Source organism: Oreochromis aureus, linkage group 3 (assembly GCF_013358895.1).
Source record: "Oreochromis aureus strain Israel breed Guangdong linkage group 3, ZZ_aureus, whole genome shotgun sequence".
In the NCBI taxonomy this organism is placed as follows: Eukaryota; Metazoa; Chordata; class Actinopteri; order Cichliformes; family Cichlidae; genus Oreochromis; species Oreochromis aureus.
In genome coordinates this window covers 43,267,003-43,279,530 of record NC_052944.1, presented here as the reverse complement: position 1 = coordinate 43,279,530, position 12,528 = coordinate 43,267,003, and the positions used below count along the sequence as shown (strand labels likewise).

The 12,528-nt window shown below is 43.6% G+C and overlaps 5 protein-coding genes across 5 annotated transcripts; 2 read left to right on the top strand and 3 right to left on the bottom strand.

Moving 5' to 3' along the window:
• The first annotated feature begins 643 nt into the window (after nucleotides 1-643).
• Nucleotides 644-2,695, top strand: LOC116310883 (histone H4). The gene has a single exon (XM_039608649.1). It carries the CDS (start codon nucleotides 799-801, stop codon nucleotides 1,108-1,110), a length of 312 nt encoding a protein of 103 aa, XP_039464583.1. The 5' UTR covers nucleotides 644-798; the 3' UTR covers nucleotides 1,111-2,695.
• A 3,256-nt stretch (nucleotides 2,696-5,951) lies between these two features.
• On the bottom strand, nucleotides 5,952-6,765 carry LOC120438189 (histone H3). Its single transcript, XM_039608637.1, has one exon. It carries the CDS (start codon nucleotides 6,731-6,733, stop codon nucleotides 6,323-6,325), a length of 411 nt encoding a protein of 136 aa, XP_039464571.1. The 5' UTR covers nucleotides 6,734-6,765; the 3' UTR covers nucleotides 5,952-6,322.
• Nucleotides 6,766-7,060: 295 nt separating this feature from the next.
• LOC116310882 (histone H2A) lies at nucleotides 7,061-7,823 on the top strand. The gene has a single exon (XM_031727809.2). The coding sequence runs from the start codon at nucleotides 7,079-7,081 to the stop codon at nucleotides 7,463-7,465; it is 387 nt and encodes a 128-aa protein (XP_031583669.2). The 5' UTR covers nucleotides 7,061-7,078; the 3' UTR covers nucleotides 7,466-7,823.
• A 1,380-nt stretch (nucleotides 7,824-9,203) lies between these two features.
• LOC120438180 (histone H1-like) lies at nucleotides 9,204-10,048 on the bottom strand. Its single transcript, XM_039608626.1, has one exon. It carries the CDS (start codon nucleotides 10,040-10,042, stop codon nucleotides 9,407-9,409), a length of 636 nt encoding a protein of 211 aa, XP_039464560.1. The 5' UTR covers nucleotides 10,043-10,048; the 3' UTR covers nucleotides 9,204-9,406.
• Nucleotides 10,049-12,086: 2,038 nt separating this feature from the next.
• LOC116310885 (histone H2B 1/2) lies at nucleotides 12,087-12,528 on the bottom strand. Its single transcript, XM_031727811.2, has one exon. It carries the CDS (start codon nucleotides 12,502-12,504, stop codon nucleotides 12,130-12,132), a length of 375 nt encoding a protein of 124 aa, XP_031583671.2. The 5' UTR covers nucleotides 12,505-12,528; the 3' UTR covers nucleotides 12,087-12,129.

The following is a 12,528-nucleotide window of genomic DNA, read 5'->3' as shown; positions in this document are numbered from 1 at the left end:
ATCTTTGGCACATTGTGACATTGGGCAAAGCAGCTCCACTGAACTACTGCTCTAACCGGGAGACGTCCGACAGAAACCAACCAAACCGTGTCTCTCATGTTTTCAGAGATTAGTTTATCATAGACATTTTTAACTATTATCGGGTATTCTTCTACGCCTGCGTCCTTATATTTTATCTGTCCCTCATTAATTTTTTTGATTAATTATATTATATACTTGTTTAGTGCATGTTTGTGTAAAATTAATGTTAAGCTCTTTCCACTGCTCTGTAATGTTACCAAAAAGACCCTTACCCCTTTCTCTCATTTTTGTTGTTCAGAAATGAATTCATTTGTTCAGAAATGAATCCACACTTCCCTCTTCCACTGATGGTTACTTTCTTCTTTGAATGAACAGAGACAGAAAACAGGAGCGGCTGAAATTACCGCCATCTACTGGCTTTTGGCGGAAATGAGGAACCGCATGACTGTGACTGCGGGTGGAGTAGAACTGGTTGTCTCCATCGCAGTTTACTGTACACTGAATAGATACACTTGTAGATTTCTCAGAGATAACATAGACATGACATTGTGGGTGCGATTTGGTGTGAGCCTCTTGTTCGGTTAGACTTAATTTGTCATTAACAAAAGTCAACATTTCCACATTTAGAGAATAGAAGAGTGGGCGGAGCCACAGAGCTTCGAGTCGTCCAGTGAACCTCGTCTGTTTTCTTTTACGTCCGCCGAGCACACATAATAAAACGGCTCCGTCTGGTTGAACTTCATTCGACTTTGCTCGTTCAAAGAAGGAAGTATAACCATGAGTGGAAGAGGCAAAGGTGGCAAAGGACTCGGAAAAGGAGGCGCCAAGCGTCACCGTAAAGTTCTTCGTGATAACATCCAGGGCATTACCAAACCCGCCATCCGTCGTCTGGCTCGCCGTGGCGGAGTGAAGCGCATTTCTGGTCTGATCTACGAGGAGACCCGTGGTGTGCTGAAGGTATTTCTGGAGAACGTCATCCGTGACGCCGTCACCTACACTGAGCACGCCAAGAGGAAGACCGTGACCGCCATGGATGTGGTGTACGCTCTGAAGAGGCAGGGCCGCACTCTGTACGGCTTCGGCGGTTAAATTCATTCGCCCTAACCCATCAAACGGCTCTTTTAAGAGCCACACACTTCACCTTAAGGGCTTTGTTCTGTGATCTTATTTTATTTATTTATAGTTTTTTTTTTTTTTTTTTTTTTTTTTCGTGTTTTAGAGGAATGTTCTGAGAATTTTAGCAAAATACCTGCCAGTATCTCCCCACCGACTTCTGAAGTACTATGTTATAACTTAATTACTGACTGAGACTCCCATTATATTATATCGACTCTTCGTTTTGCTATAGGCTCTAAGATTAAGGTGTTTATAATGCGTGCTTTTCTTTATAAAAAGTCAAATGACTTGACCACAAACTGAACTTCAGAGGTTACAGACCTATTCAATATCACTGTTTATTAATACTCACCTATAGCAGGAGTGTGAACCAATAGATTTCACTGATTTCACTTTATTTGTAAATGTCTTCCTGCCAGAAATTACTTAAAGTAAAAGTGCTTTAGGTTTTTTTTGTTTTTTAAATAACCAACCCACCTTTGATCTAGTAGAGGGTGGACATGAGTAGACAAAGCCCAATGAAGCTTTTGAAACCTCTTCCTGATGTGTGCCTGAAATATTTTCACCAATAATATCAATGTAACAGTTTTGACGTGTGGTCTTCATTTCTGACAGGTTTACTCAGTCTTACAATCCTGACATAACCTTCATACAAGGAACATTATCAAAGATATGTTTTAGTACCCAGATTTTATGCACTTGAAATGCAACATGTCTGTTTGAAACTGCAAACAAAGTATCAAAGGCAACTGTTAATGCTCTGTGATGAAATGACCCACATCGCAAAACAAGTTTTGCCAGGTTGTCTACGTTTAATTGACATGCTTCCAGGTAAAAAATAAATGAACAAAAAAAAAAAGCTCCTTTGAGGGAGCAGATCAGAATTACAGAAAATACACCATACACAAAGTGTGTTTGCATGTAGCACACAGCTGTGGCTCGCTGACGGTCTAAATGAATCTCAGACCTAAATGAGTTTGTAGTGATTTATAATTATTATAAGTCTGAACCTCTTTAATCTGCTCAGCTGTCTTGCTTTTAAGTTTTAGTGCAAGTACTTTAAGGAACAAACAATGAGACAATGTTTATGCTCTTACTACACAGATTTCTGGTTTCACAGCAAGTTTATTAAAAAAAAATCTGGGAAATAACTAAATTTAAGTCAGTCAGATTTTCATTCATGTAGTAAAACAGCTACATGTGTTGCATACACTAATAGACTAACAGGGCTGGCCCACTTCAGTTCTAGTGTGAACATGAGTTTGAGTTTAATTACTTTAAGCAAGTGTACTCTCAGAGGTTGTGAGTGGTTCTTAAAAGAGCCGTTAGCTGGTTGTTCTTCTTGGCCTGGATGTTGGGCAGCACACCACCCTGAGCGATCGTCACTCGGCCCAGCGGCTTGTTCAGCTCTTCGTCGTTGCAGACGGCCAGCTGCAGGTGGCGGGGGAGGATCCTGGCAAGAGCGTAAATTTGGTTTTGGCGTTGGTGGGGACGGATGATTCAACCACCGAACCCTGCCCTGTTTTTTTTTTTCCTTTTTGTCTTTGCTTCTTGATAAAAAAGGAGAAATATACTTGCCTACAGGTGCTATTCTGCATGCTTTTAAACCATTTAAAATTACAATTCATAGTTTTATATGTGAATTATATAATGTTAAATTACTATTAAACAAATGACTGACTAAGAATTGTAGACTTTAGTTTACTTCAGCCATATTCCATATAAATCAGGTATCATACAAAAATAAAAATAGCTTCAAATACAGTCATGACAATAAAAGAATATGACTTTAAGGACTTAACAACATTACTTCAGTTATAGTACACCAACATCTCTGATACATTAGCACTAAGGGAACACTGAATGACCTGGTGGTTTGTCCATAAAACTACTCATCTAAGATGACCACAAAGTAAAAGATCTCTCAGCAAAATGATGCAACATTTTAGGCACTATTGTCCCGATCAAATCAGTGAGCTGGGATTTTTTATTCTAAACATGAACTACTGTTACAGCAACACACATGGACTACTGGTGCTCCACACAACAACTCAATGTCCACTATGTGAAGGAGCCAAACACATGCCTTCTCCTCTCGTTAACTGAGATAAACTGCTGGCATATTTGTTTTACATCCATACTGTCCAGTCTCTCCTGGTGGACATGGCACACAGCAGCATTGTTTACAGTTTTTTTCTGAATGCTTAAACCCTAACTGTGATTCTTATAGCACAATTTCTAAAACTATTAATACTTATAGCAAAACCACTCACTGAGTTTGCCAAACTAAAAGCACAAACACTGCTTTGCACTCAGTTTGCCATTTTGTAACACACACTTTGCAAACCTGTAGCTACAATCCACTGCACAACACTCTTTTTGCAGAACTGTAAACACAACTCACTGCTTTACACTCAATTTCCAAATGATCAACACACTCGTAGCAAAACTATACACATTTACGGCCATTATTTACACTATTTTATCAACTGTCTGGCACACTGTCACATGTGAAAACTGTTTTAGATAATTAGTTCACTTTGCAATCAGCCTAAGCACTATAATACAGGTAAGCTGTGTGTGTGGAGTACAATGGAGGGAGCAGGAAGAGTGAGAAGTAGAGGAGGCCGAGGAAGAGGACGTGGAGGTGAAGAAGTAGGATGAAGAGGTGGACAAGGACAAGGAGGAGCAAGAGGAGGACGAGGAGGGGGGAGAGGAAGGGTAAGAAGAGTAAGAAATAGAATTGCTGATGACATCAGAGCTACAATAGTGGACCATGTCATCAACCATGGAGTGACCCTGAGGGAAGCTGGCCAACGGGTTCAGCCTAACTCGAGCCGCTACACTGTAGCAAGCATCATAAGGACATTTTGAAATGAGAATCAGCTAGTACAGTCACTTTGCACTAAGACTTGTAGCACTGCCATGCCAATGAGAAACACAACAATACCATAGATGTAAAAATACTGAAATTGTTACTTTACAGAATTGCTAGACGACCAGATGCTGGGGGCAGAGGAAGCATGTTCACCGCAGACCAAGAAACCCATATAGTCAATATGGCGATTGCAAATAATCCTATACTTGGAAATAAACACTTGTGTTTGTTTTGATGTGTGTGATAAACACCAGTACTTGAAGTTTGGATCCCTCTATGGTTACTGATCTATGACAAAAGTATCAGCTCAAACTGACATAGCCTACCTTGTGCACAGAGAAAGCAAAAGCCAGATGTGGTTTTTATTCATACCATCAGTGTGTAGTTGGTGCATTGTGTGCTTATTAATATGATGGCTTGTGTTAACTGTTGGATACGAAAATACCATTTTTACAAAGGTGTGGAGAGTTAAGCAAAGGTTATTCGCTTTTACAAGAAAACTACAATGTTTTGCTGATTGGGTGAAGAGTTTTCTTATTTGTGTGTAGAGTTTTGCAAAAAGAACCAATAGTTATAAAAAGTGTGCTCAAGCCATCAGAAAAAACTGTAATCTCATTTGAGTCATTGTTGACCTTAGCCATGTTTTTAGTCTTGTGAGAGCACTGAAACTTCTTTCAGCCTCAGCCGAGGATACCGGGATGACTAAAAGCAGCCTGACAATTGTCATAATAAATACTAGTTAATCTATAGCACCAAATCATCAGTCAGTCACCTGTGACCTCGCCTCTTCACCTCTGTCACCTGATAAATAACAGTGAGACACTCCAAATACATGCAGTCACACATGTGCTTCAAATACAGTCATGAACCACCAGGTCATCATCACATTTCACCTGTGATCTTGTGTCACCGTTACTCTCTGAGCTTTGTGTTGGTTCTTCTGTCACCTGACAAATAGGACATAGATGACAATAAGAATAAAATCTGTAGCTGCTTCAGTGTTTGTCAATTTGTGCAGATCTTGACTCATCAGTAATGTTTGTAGGGTGAGTGCATTTTTAAAACAATTTGTGCAAACTGCACTACAAGGTGGAATATTTGCAAAATCATGACTACCTCATGATATTTTGTCTCAAAAATTAAGACAAAAGACAGCACCATGAGGATGGAATTATTGTGTCACCAACATTTTAACGTTAGACATAATTTTAACAGCCTCTGTAAACTAATATCCTGGCTTGCTCGAGGCTCCGTTTTCTCTGACAGTTTCAATCAAAATTAGAAATGCTACTCTGAGACTGAGATAACTAATAGTGCTGCCTGTTGTGCAGTTATTTTCCAAAACATATTATTCATGGTTACATACAATTTTAGAGTGATGTGGGCCAAAGCCTAGCATAGCCTGTAAACGTTATTATGATGGACACATTTTATGAGTGAACTTGACTTTAAGTGACTTACAGGTTTCTTTGAAAAATACTTTCTTATATCCAGGTTCTTCCTTTTTGCTCCCGTCCTCCTCTCCTCCTCGCAGGTCCTCACAGCGCAGGCTTGCAGCTGCTAAAACTAAACAGAAAGGCACAGCCAATCACATTGGCCATTTGTGTCACATGAGCTTCTTAGTGTTAGAGGTGAGAAGGTCAATCCAACTCTTGACAGTATACACAGACCAGCACTGTTATAGGTTATGGATCATTACCAGCAGAACAGGACTGATACTGTTTCCATCCTTAAAGTTACTTCAAAGAATTGTGTAAAAATTTTAATATATTTTAGTAAGGAAAAAAAAAAAAAAAAAAAAGCACCTGAAAGATGTTAACAAGACTGTTTAAAAAAAAAACCAAAAAACAAAATCTGATTCATGTTAGGCTTACTATCATATCTATAGTATTTTATAGCACATTTAAACAACAGGAGTTTACCAAAGGTACTTGAGAGCACAGGGTTTATCATGTTGCCCTAGCATAAAGCACTCCAATGTGATGAGCTTTGGGAGAAAACAACAACCAACAACAACAACAACAACAACAACAACAACAACAACAACAACAACAACAACTACTAAGTAAATAAATAAAGGAGGGAGCCATTCTAGCATACAACAATTCATACTAAAACTGAATGAGGCATTTTTGTAACTGAAATCAGTGAATTCCACCTTCATGCCGACTGTAGTTTCTAGTATAGAAAGAGCATGAAGATTAGAGTGTGAATATACTATTGATGTAATAATAAAGGAGCGAGCTCTTGGTGTGAGTGAGGTGGCTCTGAAAAGAGCCTTTGTTGGTAGGAGAGCGTGTAGCGCGCTTAAGCTCTCTCTCCGCGGATGCGACGAGCCAGCTGGATGTCTTTGGGCATGATGGTGACCCTCTTGGCGTGGATGGCGCACAGGTTGGTGTCCTCGAAGAGTCCGACCAAGTAAGCCTCGCTGGCCTCCTGCAGAGCCATGACAGCAGAGCTCTGGAAGCGCAGGTCGGTCTTGAAGTCCTGGGCGATCTCACGGACCAGGCGCTGGAAGGGCAGCTTGCGGATCAGCAGCTCGGTGGATTTCTGGTAACGGCGGATCTCACGAAGAGCCACGGTACCGGGCCTATAACGGTGAGGCTTCTTGACGCCTCCGGTGGCCGGGGCGCTCTTGCGAGCGGCCTTGGTGGCCAGCTGCTTCCTGGGGGCTTTGCCGCCAGTAGACTTGCGAGCGGTCTGCTTGGTTCTTGCCATTCTTTCGCTCTTTGCTTTCCCTGTACTAACAGCAGAAAATGTAGCAGCTAGAGGAGACTCGCTGCTCTTAAAGTGTGTGACAGGCTGTGACGCGGTGCCGCCCCGGCTCGTGATTGGCGAGGGGCTGCACGTGGTGCTCAGCACCGTTCAGAGGAGCACCGCCCCGTCTCGGTGTGTGCCGCTCATTGGAGAAAAGTGCATTGAAATTGCGCGCTGCCGCAAGCCTCTCTGCGATTGGTGCGTGACGAAGCTGCCCGCGCTCCGCGGAAATATAAGCGAGGCTTTGAGCAGATCGGACCACATTTCCTTTGAGTGCCGATACTACAGAAAGAAGAACCTGTCAAGATGAGTGGTCGCGGAAAAACCGGAGGCAAAGCCAGAGCTAAGGCTAAGACCCGCTCATCCCGTGCCGGGCTTCAGTTCCCCGTGGGTCGTGTCCACAGACTGCTGCGCAAAGGCAACTATGCAGAGCGTGTGGGAGCCGGCGCCCCCGTTTACCTGGCAGCTGTGCTCGAGTACCTGACTGCTGAGATCCTGGAGCTGGCTGGCAACGCAGCCCGCGACAACAAGAAGACTCGCATCATCCCACGTCACCTGCAGCTGGCTGTGCGCAACGACGAGGAGCTCAACAAGCTCCTGGGGGGAGTCACCATCGCTCAGGGTGGTGTGCTGCCCAACATCCAGGCTGTGCTGCTGCCCAAGAAGACCGAGAAGCCCGTCAAGGCCAAGTAAACGCAAAGCGCTTGGCTTCACCAACAACAAAGGCTCTTTTAAGAGCCACACACTTCTCTCTGAGCAAACATCCTTCTTCTTATTACTTTGTCTTTAACAACTTGTGTACTAGGAGATGTAGATTATGCATCTTGATTCATTGGCAAATGTACATTCATTCACTTCATCTTTCACAGTAAGGGATTATAATCCACATTCAAAAAAAATAAATAAATAAATAAATTAAATCCTAAACAGTGTGCGTTTGTATTATTCAGAAGACAAGAACAGAGATTACACTCCGGGTTTCAAAATAAAACCAAAGCAAAAAGCTTCCGTCTCTCCTGCTGTGTGATTAAGGCTCGTGCCTTGTTCAACCTCATTGCTCATCTTACTGATTTAAAATAAATGGGATATCACTAATTATTAGCTTCATAACTATGACTATAAACATGCATCATGGTGCACTCGCTTGATAATAAAAGCAGATCCGCAGCTCATGGAAACAGACAACACGCAGTTCATGATACGTGTGCCAAGACCACAAACCTTGTCAAACACAATAGGAAATCAGAACAGGAGGAGGAGAGGGACGGGTGGAGTTCTTTGCTACTGCAGAAACTATCCAGATACAGAGGGAGGAAAATGTGGAGCTGTTAGCAACATGTTCAGCACTGCTGCTGAATTTGGGACATTTTGCAAAGTCACTTACATCTACGCTCAGGTTTTTGTGTCTATTGTGAGTAGAATAAAACGATTAGAAGAATAGAAACTGCTCAGGTTTGCTTAGATAACAGGGGGCAGCTGGAGATCAGAAGAACAGGAAATCATTGGTAAGTGTGGGTTTGGTTAGAATGACTTTGTCAACCCCTGTTTTAAGGACAATAGTGGATTTTTGTTCTCAAAGCATTTCATGCGACCTTAAAACTCTCAAGAATGACATTAAGTTGCTGAACCCTGACCTCTGACGTGCCAAATCACTTGGTTCAGCTATAAACTTTGGTGTGTAACTGTATAGTGTGAAAAATGTATTGACAGTGAGGGTCTGCCTGTTATAAAATGAGGAGTAAAAGCTGCCTCAGCCAGATAAACAGGAAGCCACAGTTACTAGCCTGGGGGGAGAACAGCCCCCCAGACTGAACAACAGAATTAGTGGAAAACTGAGGGGGACACAGGGCAGCCCCAGACTCTTCTTCAGCTGGGATATCCAAAGAATCATGAGGTCAAGAAGTAAACCTCAAGACTATATTTTAAAATAACGGATTTCCCTGCACCCTTAACGCAACAGAACTCCATTAGTTCAAATGTACATGAATCAAAATGGTCATGAAATGAGTAATGAAATAAATACATGGTAAAATAAACAGCTGTACAGGCTTAGCTTGGAGTAAAATGTGTCCTTGAAATCACAGAATGTCAGTTCAACTGGCCTAGAGTTAGTCAGGTAAGGTTGTAGAGTAGAGCATTTCGAGTGGATTATATATTGGCTGAGTATCATTAAAATATATAGTGTACTTCCACCACAACAGCCAGTGTAGGTGTAAGTGAAAAATATCTCCTATATAGATAATAACATGCATCTATAAATGTAATATTTTTAGTCACATTTGTTTTTTTTAATAAAATATTTTAAAATGTAGGTGATAACTTTTAAAGGTGTATTTTGTGTATGATAGTGTTTCATAGAAAAATGAGAAGTGGTGTGATGTCTTGTACTATGAAGGTATGATTGTAAATATTTGTCTTCTTCTGGAGTTGTAGACTTCTGCAGACAGCACTAATGTGCATCATGATACTAATAAAAGTTGTAAATGTGATGAGAGAAATGGGTAAAAGTGTGTTTTAATAATAAGGACACTATTGTGAATAACAGAGTGGTGAGTGAGTGTGAGGAAGGAGCTCTTGTGTGTTGCTGTGGTGGCTCTGAGAAGAGCCGTTGTTGAGTGTGAGAGTGGTGGCAGCTCACTTCTTCTTGGCTGCTGTGGCTGCCTTCTTGACTTTGGGCTTGGCGGCCTTCTTGGCGGGGGACTTCTTTGCTGCGGGAGCCTTCTTCAGCACCTTCTTGGGGCTCTTGGCCGCCTTCTTGGGGCTTTTGGGCGCTTTCTTGGCCGCCGCCGCGGGCTTCTTGGCCTTCTTGGGCGACTTCTTAGCCGCTGCGGGCTTCTTGGCAGCTGCTGCCTTCTTGGGCGACTTCTTAGCAGCTGCTGCCGGTTTCTTGGCTTTGGCAGCGGCGGGCTTCTTGGCTTTAGGAGCGGCTTTCTTGGCGGGCTTCTTGGCTTTGCTCTCAGTAGCCTTCTTGTTCATCTTGAAGGATCCGGAGGCGCCGGTGCCCTTGGTCTGCACCAGAGTGCCCTTCGCCACCAGGCTCTTGATGGCGGTCTTGACGCGGGCCTTGTTCTTGTCCACATCGTAGCCTCCGGCAGCCAGAGCCTTCTTGAGAGCGGCTGTGGACACGCCGCTGCGCTCCTTGGAAGCGGCCACGGCCTTCACAATCAGCTCGCCCACGCTGGGGCCGACCTTCTTGGGCTTGGAAGCCGTCGTCTTCTTCTTGGCCGCCTTGGCCGGGGCGGGAGCAGGTGCGGGAGCTTCCTCGGACATTTTCCTCTTTCGCGTCTGAACGAGAGTCAAAGAGATTCACGGTACAGTGATGGCAAGTCGGAAGCGCCACGCTGCACTTAAACGCACCATGAGAACCGTGGAGAGTGAAGGCAGCGCGCGCAGCTCTCGCGTGTGCCCCGCAATGCTTCATTTTGTGTTTCGTGTCTCGGGATCAAAGAGCTCAAAGTGAGTTTGTGAGCAGCACTGCAGGCCGACAGTGGAGCAGTCCACAGCGGGCTTGTGTCTCCTCGTGCAGGCCTCGTGTCGGGCTCTCGTGCTCTCTGCTCTCGGTTCGTGGAGCTCCTAAAGCTCAGCGACTCGGTGCGGAGCTCAGCGCTGCTCGGCGGCTTCTTGCACTCTTTTCTCTGCTAAAACCGATGGAGCCGCAGCAGAGCTCCGTAAAAAGCCTTTTCCAGCTGATACACATGTTTGTTCACGCACTCCGAGTTAAAAGCAGCATCTGGTGAGCGCAGCTGTGGGACAAAGTGACGCCGCGAGCTCCCAGCAAACACACCGATGCTGCTGGAGGCCCACGGAGCAGCGACACTTCTGTGACAGCTGCTGACTTCTAACCAAAGCACAGTTTCACTCACATTGTTGCACATCAGAAGCTTCATTAGTGACCTCACAGCAGCTCGCTTCCACACTTTGGCTCTGATCTCTTAGTCTGCATTGACTCGGTTTCCTTCTACAGTTACTGACTCTACAATAAACAACAGCAGTCAATTAACACGTGAATACACACGTGTAATACTCTACCTGCTAAAAACATCCACCATCTCACTGTTAAACCTTGTCTTGTTGTCACTACTAGTCAAACATTATTTTATCATTGTATCTATTTTATTTATTTAATCATAGTAATATTGTTGTTAATAATTGTTATTTATTTTATCCTGTTCTGCCCATGTCGGTGAATTTCCCAGCTCTGGGACTAATAAAGCTTATCTCGTGTCCTGGATAGTGACCTCAGTTTAATCTAGTATAGTGTCTTTATTTATGCCCAGTATATCTCTGCTGCTCTTTCTGGAGGATTCTGTGATTCTTCCACCTACTGAAAAATATGTAACCACATTTTTCTGTCCATGATAAGTAAAATGCTGAACAATACCTCTGACCCACTCCATCATGTGCTGACCAGTCACAGGAGTGGGTTTAGTGAGAGACTGATTACCAAAATTCACCTCTGAACACAAGAAATCATTCCTACCGACGTCCTGCACAACTCCTCCATCTTATGCACAGCAATTACTACAATAGTTGCATTATATAAAGGCAGATTGATGGCTCCGTGGCCACCTTTCTAATTATGAGTTAGATTGAAGATAGCTTTGATGGAAATTCCTCTAGGAAAGTTGGATGCTAAGGACACAGCAGGGCAAACGCTAAAGGTGTCACCCATCCAGGGGCACCACAAGTGGGGCGGAAACCCCCCAAAAAAAAAAAAAAAACCTACAGAAAAAAAGTAATGATACCAATTCATTTCTTTCTTAGTATACATTTTGGCATCTAGCTAGCCAATTTTTGCCCTCTAATAGTCCAACAAACAAGCCCTTTGCATCATAGTTGTTAGTCTAGCAGTGTGTTTATAAAGTGAAAGTGCACATCAAGTCAGGTGGGTTTGTCATTTCAACCATGTCCAGTGCAGTTCACAGTGAAGCGAGAGCATGGTGCTGCATATAACAGACCCAGGACCATAGAAATTGCATGCATGGAGAAATTGCAACAAAACTAATAAACAAACGACTAAAACAATACAGACTCAAGACTGTGCAATGAAAACTGACTTTGCATATCAGGAATAAAAGGAAAAAGTATGCTTGGGACTATAACACAAGTGTCAAATACAAAGTCGCATTAATTCTGCATTTGTAGTGAGTTTGTCTTTCCACAATCTAAAAAGCAGGAATACATTTCAGTCATCTGGGTCTGTGCAGTGGATTAATACCACCCAGTGACATAAAGGTCTACATCTGTGATTCTAGTTGGCAACATAGTAACTGCATATTTGCCAGTAGGAAGTATGCTCGTCAGTTTAAAGTGTGTGGCTCTGAAAAGAGCCGTTGGGTTGACGTCTGATAGCCAGTTTACTTGGAGCTCGTGTACTTGGTGACGGCCTTGGTGCCCTCAGACACGGCGTGCTTGGCCAGCTCACCGGGGAGAAGCAGGCGCACTGCGGTCTGGATCTCCCTGGAGGTGATGGTGGAGCGTTTGTTGTAGTGAGCCAGGCGAGATGCCTCGGCAGCGATGCGCTCGAAGATGTCGTTGACAAACGAGTTCATGATGCTCATGGCTTTGGAGGAGATCCCGGTGTCGGGGTGGACCTGCTTCAGCACCTTGTACACGTAGATGGCGTAGCTCTCCTTCCTGGTCTTTCTCTTCTTCTTGCCGCCCTTGCCGGCGGTCTTGGTCACGGCTTTCTTGGAGCCCTTCTTGGGCGCTGACTTGGCGGGTTCAGGCATTTTGTTTCTTCGATACTCTGCAGC

Coding starts and splice junctions, on each gene's coding strand:
- LOC116310883 (XM_039608649.1), top strand. CDS start 799: ATGAGTGGAAGAGGCAAAGGTGGCAAAGGACTCGGAAAAGGAGGCGCC.
- LOC120438189 (XM_039608637.1), bottom strand. CDS start 6,733: ATGGCAAGAACCAAGCAGACCGCTCGCAAGTCTACTGGCGGCAAAGCC.
- LOC116310882 (XM_031727809.2), top strand. CDS start 7,079: ATGAGTGGTCGCGGAAAAACCGGAGGCAAAGCCAGAGCTAAGGCTAAG.
- LOC120438180 (XM_039608626.1), bottom strand. CDS start 10,042: ATGTCCGAGGAAGCTCCCGCACCTGCTCCCGCCCCGGCCAAGGCGGCC.
- LOC116310885 (XM_031727811.2), bottom strand. CDS start 12,504: ATGCCTGAACCCGCCAAGTCAGCGCCCAAGAAGGGCTCCAAGAAAGCC.